General features: G+C 44.6%; 1 protein-coding gene across 1 annotated transcript; it reads right to left on the reverse strand.

Annotated features, from left to right (window-relative positions):
- Positions 1 to 8,258: 8,258 nt before the first annotated feature.
- On the reverse strand, positions 8,259 to 9,149 carry LOC140176019 (uncharacterized). The gene has a single exon (XM_072205862.1). It carries the CDS (start codon positions 9,147 to 9,149, stop codon positions 8,259 to 8,261), a length of 891 nt encoding a protein of 296 aa, XP_072061963.1.
- Between the last annotated feature and the right edge of the window lie 591 nt (positions 9,150 to 9,740).

A 9,740-nucleotide genomic window follows, 5' to 3' on the forward strand; every position in this document is an offset into this window, starting at 1 on the left:
AAAAAAGTTGAAAAATTAGCATTAGTTCAAAAATAAAAATATTCGGGTGAATATTCATCTCGATCTCTGATAATTTTTTTGAAGAATTATGAGATCTTCGAAAAAAAATATTCATTTTGATTTTTGATAATTAACTTTATGAGATTGGTTAATTTCTTTGTCAATGGTCTATCTTCAGAATATGCTTATGTGACACGTTAATCACTAATATATTCTCTATTTAATTTTTATAAATAAAATCAATTTAAAAATTACTAATATTTCTTAATTTTACACAGTAAATTTAGTCATTGTATTTAAAAAAAGTAACAAAAAAATAAACTATCCTTAAAAGACAACGAGACTCCCAACAAAAAAAATTTGTTAATCCTAATTAGCTCATAACAGATAAATTAACAATTTAACAAGCTATATAGACTTATTCCGTTAATACAGAAAAAAAATATTAACAAAAAGACTAACCAATCACACAAAAATAAAATTTAAAAGCCAAAATAATATTTTTTATTAAAAATTTCATTGTCTTTTTAAATAATTATCAGATGCCATTTAGAATTTTTTTTTCTCAAAAAAATATTATCCATTTCGTAAGTAAAAAGTAATTTGTGAATTTAATACAACATTTTGTGTGAAGACATTTAAATAATTACTCCTAAGCGGTGCATGATAAAAAATAACAACAAAATCCAATTTTTTTATTTTTTTTTTAATTTTCATTCATTTGCGTAGAATAAAATTGGTACAAAAATATACTTGATATAAATTTCAAATTTTAAGAATAAAAATATTTATTTTATTAAAACATATTTAAATAAATTACATATAAATATGCTTTTTAAATTTTTCTTTTAGCATTTTTGAGAGAGCATATCATTTATGTTTACTCATTTTTATCAAACCAATATTATCTTTTTTTTTTGGATTATTTTTGTCATTGTTTTAATAATTTTTTGGGTATATCTTTTGTAGTTTACCCTGATTAATTATTTTAAATTTGAGTCTTGACTACTATGAATATATAAATTATCTTTTAACACAATACATACTTAAAGTTTTAAATAATTATAATAGCAAAATAATAATCTTATAAAATTAAATTAAAATTAATAATTAAAAATTATTAAATAATTTAATAAATTTAATTAAACTATTATCTAACAATTTTTTTAATTATCAATTTTATATAAAATTAACTACGCCCGAATTTTTGCGACATTTTGCTGCTAGTCAAGTCACTTTCCCGCAAAAACTGATGAATGGTGCCAATTTCAGTAACAAATGTCAATCAATAAATAGAACTAGTCATAATAGATCTATACCTATTTTGTTATCCATGCCACAAAATTTCCTAAATAAATACATATCACATATAAAACGGAAATATTTTGTAATCAAAGAAAATCAGTCAAAAACGATCATAATTTATCTTATTTAGTATTTATTAATTATTATGACAATTAATAAATATTAAATAAGACAAGTTCTGACTATTTTTTTTGTCTCCCTTTACCCTAGAGTAACATTCCTCTTATCATAAGGCACTTAAAAAAGATTGGATCATGTCGCATATATAAATATAAATTAAATATTAGATTTTTTTTTTCCCTATAATGAAACCGTATGTACAGACAGTGATAGTGGTGATATTTATTGAAATATAATGTCGATTTCAAACAGGAATTTGTTTATAGCACAGTACTTCTTATCTCTCCAAGATTTTAAGAATCATTATTGACCCCACACTTCAACTCTATGGAGCCATATGACTTTTCCTTCGCAAATTAACAATAAATCCATCAGAAAAATATTATAGAACTATTAAAATTTATTGTATTTTATTATTATTTAATTGTTAATTCATTTTTTTTAATTTAATAATTTAATAATATATTTTATTTTTTAAATATTAATAACTAATTAATAATAAAAAATAATAAATTTTAATAATTATCTAATATTTTTTCTCAATTCTGTTATGTTACTGTACAAGATGTCTCCGGTACGGGTTGAAAGGTGGATCGGGAACCCGCGGGCAAGGCTGGAGCCGGATTGCTTGACTGGAGCGATGGGAGGTGGTACCTGCAAAGACACTCCGACGCTCAAGTCAGAATGGATCTGAGAGGTATGAGGTGTGTGGAATGAATGAATACCTGGAGGGACTTGGGTCCTCTTATTTATAGATGATGGGTGTTCTTATCTTATCTTATCTGATCAAGATAAGACAGACGTGTGAATTCAAAAGTTGGTTAGGGCCGGTTTTTTGGGCCTTTCGGAGTTGGACCCGGGAAGCCGGGTAAGGTGCAGTCCCGGGTTTGGGATCCGTGGCCCGAATCCGTAACAGTTGCCCCCGCATCGGGAGAGCGAGTGAGATCGGTCTGTCGCTGGGAGACGTTTGTTTTTCGTTTGTGGGCTCAATTTTTCTCGGGTGCCCGTCTGGTTCCTTCGAGATGAGGTCGGTGTCTTGGTTTCGTGTCGTGGAAGATTCGTCTGACCGTTTGGGCCTGACGTGACTCTTCCGTATCAGTCGCGTCTGTTGCGTTCTTCGAGGCGTTACTTTTTTCGATGGGGGGTATTTATTGCGAGCCGTGTTTTTTCTCTTTTGCCCTTACGTTTGCTTTGCTCTCTAGGGGTATTTTCGTCATTTTACTTTTTCAAAACCGTTTTGGTTTTCCTTCTTCAGTTCCCTCGTTTTACTTTTACTTCTCTATTGCTTCTTTTTCCAATCAGAGTATTTTCCATTCTCCATTTCTCTTTCTGTGGTTTCGACTGATCTTCTTCTGCGGCACTTTTCCTTCGGGTTTACTTCCTTTGGTTTATCAGGTTGGTATTTCTCTGTTTCTTTTTGCTTCTTCTGCTCTGTCTTTCTGCTGCATTTTTGTTTTGTTTTTGCTAAGTGTAGTTTTAGAGTAGTTTTGTGGTAGATAGTTCTGTTTGTGTCCCGTAAGGGGGGGGGCGAGTGCCACCGTACAAGTTGGTGGTGTGTGGTGGCGGTGTTTGTTTTTGGTTTTCCTCCGCCGTTTTCTGCCGTGAGGTTTGGCTGACGGTGGTGCTCGTCGATATTTTAGGTATGGCTCGCCGAAGGACGGAGGGTGTGAGGGCTCCGGTGGCCCCGGCGGGGGGTGTCCCTGGTCTTTTTTCTTGGGTCACTAGTGACGTCTGGGGGACACCGTCGCGGATGACGGAGGCGGACCTCCAACGGCTCCGCGATGAAGGGGCTGTCTGTGGGGGTGGCGATGCTGAACGCCACTATGAGCTTTCCCTTCCTGGGGTTGACGAGAGAGTTTGCTATACCAATCTCGACTCTCCGACTGTGCCGGATTGGATGTGGGTGTATGAGGCGATGTTTACCCGGCTTGGTGTTCGGCTTCCCTTTTCTCCATTTGTCCAGCAGTTATTGAACCGGTGCTCCGTGGCGCCGTCCCAGCTACATCCGAATAGCTGGGCGGCGATACGGTCTTTCGAACTTGTCTGTGATTTTTTAGAGCTACCTGCCTCAGTAAATGTTTTCCTTTTCCTCTTCTTGTGTACTCTTCCGACTAAGGAGGGGAAGCACAAGAAGGGGTATGTGTCTTTCAGAGCTCAGCCTCATCGTCGTGTTTTCGGTTTGTATGAAGATTCCTTTCACGGTTTTAAGAGTGGTTATTTTAAGGTTCATCCCGCGGGGGCACATCATCCTTTTTGGTTGACGTTGGAGGGTGAACGTCGGTTCCCCACTTACTGGAACTTTAAGGTGGGCCCGTCGGTGTTTACTCGGGTTTCGAAGGAGTTCCTGTCCCCGGAGGAGCGGGATATTGCTCTCGTTCTGTGGCAGTTATTTGGGGAGCGTCCTCTTAATCCTCGGGACGTGATGGGTGATCCGGTTGCTTGCCGGTCATATGTTGGTGTGTGTCTATTCTTTTCTTGGTTTTTATGTTTTGTTTCCCGTTTTCGTAACTTGGGATTTTTGTATTTTTTTGCAGTTGAGATGGCTGGTGGCTTGACATCTTTGGCTCGTTTGAAGGCGGCGATGGCCCAGGAGGAGGGGTCGTCGTCCCCGGCTACTCCTGCTTCTAACCCCGTTGCGGGGTCGCGGGCCGCTTCTCAGGAGGTAGTTTCCTCGGGCGCGCGGGTCGGCGCCCAGGTTTCTCCTGGCCTTGCGAACTCACCTGAGGTTGTCGTGGTGACGGCCGCTGAGGCTTCTCAGAAGAGACAAAGGCATGGGGAGCCGAGCAGCGAGACCTTTGAGGAAGAGGGTCTCGTGCCTAGTGTGATGGATCGGCGCTTTGATGCCCCGGGATTCATTGATGAACACTTGATTCCTGGTACGGAGCCGTTCTTTGATGGTTGTGATGTCTCTTTCCAGGCCAAGTCGGTGTATCGTGCCCTCCTCCGGTCAGCCGTTGTTGTTCGGAAGGCCGAGCCTGTGATGGCACAGGTTGGTTTGCTGGATAAGAAGCTGCGTCATTCTCATGCCGAGGTGTCTAAGTTGAAGGAGGAGCTTGAGGCTGCCGAGGCTGCGAAGGAGAAGGCTTTGAAGTCTTCAGAGGAGGCTGGGGCGGAGATTCTCCGACTTTCTGAGGTTGAGACTTCGCTTCTTTCCCAATTGGCAGAGGAGCGGCAGCGGGCTTCAGATGCGGGTTCTCAAGCTGCCGTGCTTCTCGCCGAGTCGGAGGCTCTGAAGGCCGAGGTCGCTGCCTTGAAGAGGGAGAAGACGGAGTTGCTAGCTGATGCAAAGGATACAATTGCGGCTACCGAGGAAACGATGAGGGCTCAAGCTTCAGTGCTGGCTCCTGGTGCGGATGTGTTCGTGATGGCCAGATCGTTGACCTTGAGTAGCTTTTATCTTTATCTCTTTGGATTTTTCTTTAAACTGTGTTTTGGGTGTTTTCGGATGGCCAAGGGCCGTGTATTTTGGAACACTTTACTTTCGTTTTAATAGTGTTTATTGGCCGTCCGGGCCTTTTTGTATGTTCCGTTGTTACATTGTTTTTGGGCCGTCCGGGCCTATCGTACATTCCGTTTTAGACTATTCCGTGTGTGTTTTGTTTGTTTCCTCGGACCGTCGTTTGGTCGGGTTCTTTTGTGGATATCCGCGTGTTTGGGCCTGGGGGGTGATCAGTCCCCCAGTTGTGGCCGTGTTTTTGTTCCGTATTTGGGACACTTAGGAAAATAGAAATAGCTGTTTTAATGGAATTTTTATTGATGGTTGGGCCTCGTTAAAACCCTCCGTTGATGGCGGGAAAGAGTACCCGAGTTTAAAACTTAAAAAAAAAAAACTTAGAAATCGTAAACTGGTAGGAGAAGTACTAAGAACAAAAACAGAAATGAGGACAAAGGTGCGACCTTTTTAGGTTGGTCTAGGCATAGTATCGTCACAAGTTGGCGGCGTTCCATGTCCTCGGGACTTCGTCGCCGTTGAGCCGTTCGAGTTTGTACGCTCCTTTTCCGATTACAGCCTTGATTATGTATGGTCCTTCCCAGTTGGGGGTGAGCTTCCCTTCTCCTGGGGTCGGGGGACCGATATCGTTTCGTCGTAGGACGAGGTCGTCGGCCGTGAATTCTCGCCGGATGACTCCGTGATTGTATCTTAGGTTGATTCTCTGTTTTAGGGCTAGCTCCCTGAGATGGGTTATGCTCCTTGTTTCGTCAATGAGGTCTCGTTCTGCTTCCTCGTCGTTACCTCCGACCGTTTTTCTAGGGCTTGGGTCTCCGATCTCTACCGGGATGACCACCTCAACACCTTATGTTAGTCGGAAAGGTGTTTCTCCCGTGGTCGTCTGAGGTGTGGTTCGGTATGACCATAGGACCGATCCGAGTTCGTCGGCCCATAGTCCTTTGGCTTCGTCGAGCCGCTTTTTAAGTCCTTTGACGATTATTTTATTCGCGGATTCTACCTGTCCGTTTGTCTGAGGGTGTTCTATCGAGCTGAAACGGTGAGATACACGTAGCCCCTCTAAAAATTCTCTGAATTTTTTGTCGGTAAATTGGGTTCCGTTGTCCGAGATAACGATCTCGGGGATCCCAAATCGGGTGATGATCTGTCGCCAGAGGAATTTTCGGCATTGGGTTGCCGTTATGGAGGACAGTGGTTCGGCTTCGATCCATTTAGTGTAGTAGTCTATGGCGACGATGAGGTATCTGAGCTGGCCGGGTGCCGTAGGGAAGGGTCCGACGAGGTCGATGCCCCAGGTGCTGAATGGCCGTTCTGCCGATATGGTGCTGAGCTAGTGCGGCGCGGCTTGGTGGATATTAGCGTGCCTTTGGCATTTGTCGCAGTTTTTAACTATTTGTATGGAATCCCGGATAACCGTGGGCCAGAAGTAGCCTGCTCTGATGACTTTTTGGGCTAATGTTTTGCCTCCGACGTGGTGGCCACAGCAGCCTTCGTGGATTTCACGGAGTATGTACTCCGTGTTCTCGGGTTCGATGCATTTGAGCAGGGGTTGCGAGAATCCACGTTTGTATAGCTGTCATGCGATAATGGTATAGTTGGCGGCTTCCCTTTTTATTTGTTTTTCCTCTTTGGGGTCTGGTGGCAGTGTTCCATCGAGGAGGTATTGCAGGATAGGGTAGGTCCAAGATCCCTGGTTTGAGATTGTCAGGTGAGCGTTGGTCGTTGTTGACACGGAGGGTGTCTTAACGACTTCCTGGATTAGCGATTTGTTACCGTGTCCGGGTTTGGTACTGGCTAGCTTGGAGAGTAGGTCTGCCCTGGCATTTCGTTCCCTAGGAACGTGCTGTATGGTGACGTGTTCGAATCCTTCCTTTAGTTTGTTTACCTTGGCGAGGTATTGTTGGAGTAGGGGATCTCGTGTCTGGTAGTCTTCGTTAATTTGGGAACTGACTACCTGTGAATCGGTATTTACTTCTAGGACCTTTGCTCCGACTTTCCGGGCTAAGGATAGGCCTGCCAAGAGGGCCTCGTATTCTGCTTGATTGTTCGACACTGGAAATTCGTATCGTACCGACTGTTCGATCGTGATCCCGTCTTGGTTTTCGAGTATGACTCCGGCGCCTCCGTAGGTGGAGTTTGACGAGCCGTCGACGTGTAGTTTCCATGATTCGGGGGTGAGCTTTCCCGGAGTCATCTCGGCGATGAAGTCGGCCATGGCTTGTGCTTTGATCGCATTTCGGGGTTCGAATTTGATCTGGAATTGAGATAGTTCGATGGACCACGCTAGCATTCTTCCCGCTAGGTCGGGTTTCTGCAGAACCTGCTTGACCGCCTGGTCGGTTCGAACCGTCATGGGATGAGCTTGGAAGTATTGTCGTAGGCGCCGGGAGGCTGTAAGGAGTGCGAAAGCTAGCTTTTCTAAGCGTGAGTAGCAGGCTTCCGCATCCTGTAGGACTTTGCTTATGAAGTATACGGGTTTTTGCTCCTTTTTCTCGTTTTCACGGACGAGCGCTGCTGCGAGTGCATCTTCCGTTATGGAGAGGTACAGGTAAAGTGTTTCCCCTGTTTGGGGTTTGGCGAGGATTGGTGGTTCCGCTAGGACCCTCTTGAAGTGTTGGAATGCTTCTTCACATTCCGTCTCCCATTTAAAAGGGGCTCCTTTTTTCATTAGTTTGAAGAAATGGGTCGCTTTTTGGGCCGATGCTTCGAGGAAGCGCGATAATGCCGTCAGTCGGCCGGTAAGCTTTTGGATGTCTTTAAGGTTTTTGGGACTTGTCATCTCGAGGACGGCGCGACATTTCTCCAGGTTTGCTTCAACTCCGCGTTGCGTAATCATGAAGCCGAGGAACTTCCCTGTCTCCATTCCGAAGGCACATTTTGCCGGGTTGAGTCGGATTTGGTGCTTTCGTAGGGTGTTCATTATGACCTTGAGGTCGTCGGTTAGTTGTTCGCCAGATTCGGTCTTGGCGAGCATGTCGTCTATGTAGACTTCTAATTTGTTTCCGGACAGATCTCGAAATATCTTGTTAACAAGTCTTTGATAGGTGGCTCCGGCATTTTTCAAGCCGAAGGGCATTACGGTGTAGCAGTACGTCCCGTCCGGGGTGATGAATGCTGTTTTCTCTTCGTCTGGTCGGTGCATCGGAATCTGATTGTAGCTGGAATATGCGTCCATGAAGCTGAGGTATCGGTGACCGGATGCAGCGTCTACCAATCCGTCGATGTTTGGTAGGGGAAAGACGTCCTTTGGACAAGTTTTGTTGAGGTCCGTGTAATCGACGCACATTCGCCATTTCCCGTTAGATTTTTTTACTAGTACGACGTTGGCTAGCCAGGTCGTGTAGGGGAGTTCCCGGATGAAGTTGGCCTCGAGTAGGGCTTTAACTTATTTTTTGACTTCGGTGGCTCGGTCTGCTGACATTTTTCTTCTCCTTTGTGCCACTGGTTTAGCTTTGGGGTCCACGGCTAGATGGTGGGACATTAGGTCGGGGTTTATTCCCGGCATATCGGCTGGTGTAAATGCGAACAAGTCTCTGTTCTGTTTCAGGAGTTGGGAGAGTTCTTCTTTAAGATCGTATGGGAGGTTCCTATTAATGAAGGTGTATTCTTCCTTGGTTGGCCCTATTTGTAGCTTTTCCATGTCTCCTTCTGGTTCTGGCCTGGGTTGTCCGTCTTGTCGCGCATCTAGGTCGGCTAGGAATACTCCGACTGCGTCTCGAGATTTTTTCCTTAGGGCTAGGCTGGTGTTGTCGCATTCGGCTGCGACCTCTCGGTCCCTGTGGATGGTACCGACTGAGCCATCGTCAGTTCTGAACTTCATGAGGAGGTATTTGGTAAAGATGACTGCAGAGAAATCGTTGATTGTTTTTCTTCCGAGAATCACGTTATAGGCTGTGGAGTCTTTCAGGACTACGAATTCGGATAGAATTGTCTTTTTCTGGTTGCTTGTTCCTATGGTGATGGGGAGGGTGATTGAGCCATCTGGTTTGAGAAAGTTGTCCCCAAGTCCCGTGACGCCGTGGCGGTGTGTTTGGAGGTTGTCGTTGTGGAGTCCGAGTTTATCGAAGGCTCCTCGGAAGAGGATGTTCGAATCTGCCCCGGTGTCTACCAGTATCCTTCGTACTAGGCCTGTTCCAATTCTAGCTGAGATGACGAAGGGGGCATCTTCGGCTGAGGTGCCGTGTTGGCAGTCCTCTGGTAAGAACGTTATCGTATTGTCGGCTGCGGAGATTGGGGCTTGGTTCCTTACAGCCATTACCTTGAGGTCTTTCTTCATTGTTAGTTTTGACTTGCTCGATACGTCCTTGCCTGTGATGACGTTTACTATGATGGTCGGATCTTCCTCTGGGCTTTCCCTGGGGGGTTGCTTTTGGGTTCTTGGGTTACGTCCTTCTCTCTCCGACGACCTGTCTCTCTCCGCGCGTCTCGGTTCTCTGATGATTTTGGCAAATTCTGGGAGTTTGCCGTCTCGTATGGCTTGTTCAAGGGCGTCTTTAAGGTCGAAACAATCTTGTGTTTTGTGACCGTAACCTCGGTGGTATTCGCAGTAGAGGGTTTTGTTGCCTCCTGTCCTTTCTTTGAGTTGTCGGGCTTTCGGAATGATACCTCGATCTGCTATTTGGTGGTATATCTCGGTAATTGGTGCTGTCAGGGGCGTGTAATTAGAGAATTTGCCTATTCTCGGTGGTCGGCTGGTCGGCCTGGAGTGGTCCCGTTGATTCTCTTTGGGTGTTGGGTTATGGTGAGAAGCCGAATTGCCGCGTTGGGTGTTGCCGTGCTGCCGCTTGTTGGCCGCGACGACCTGGCTGACTTCTTTGTCGTTGATGTAGTCTTTGGCGACGTTCTGGATCTCATGCATGGTCCATAC

Source organism: Arachis hypogaea, chromosome 11, assembly GCF_003086295.3.
Source record: "Arachis hypogaea cultivar Tifrunner chromosome 11, arahy.Tifrunner.gnm2.J5K5, whole genome shotgun sequence".
In the NCBI taxonomy this organism is placed as follows: Eukaryota; Viridiplantae; Streptophyta; class Magnoliopsida; order Fabales; family Fabaceae; genus Arachis; species Arachis hypogaea.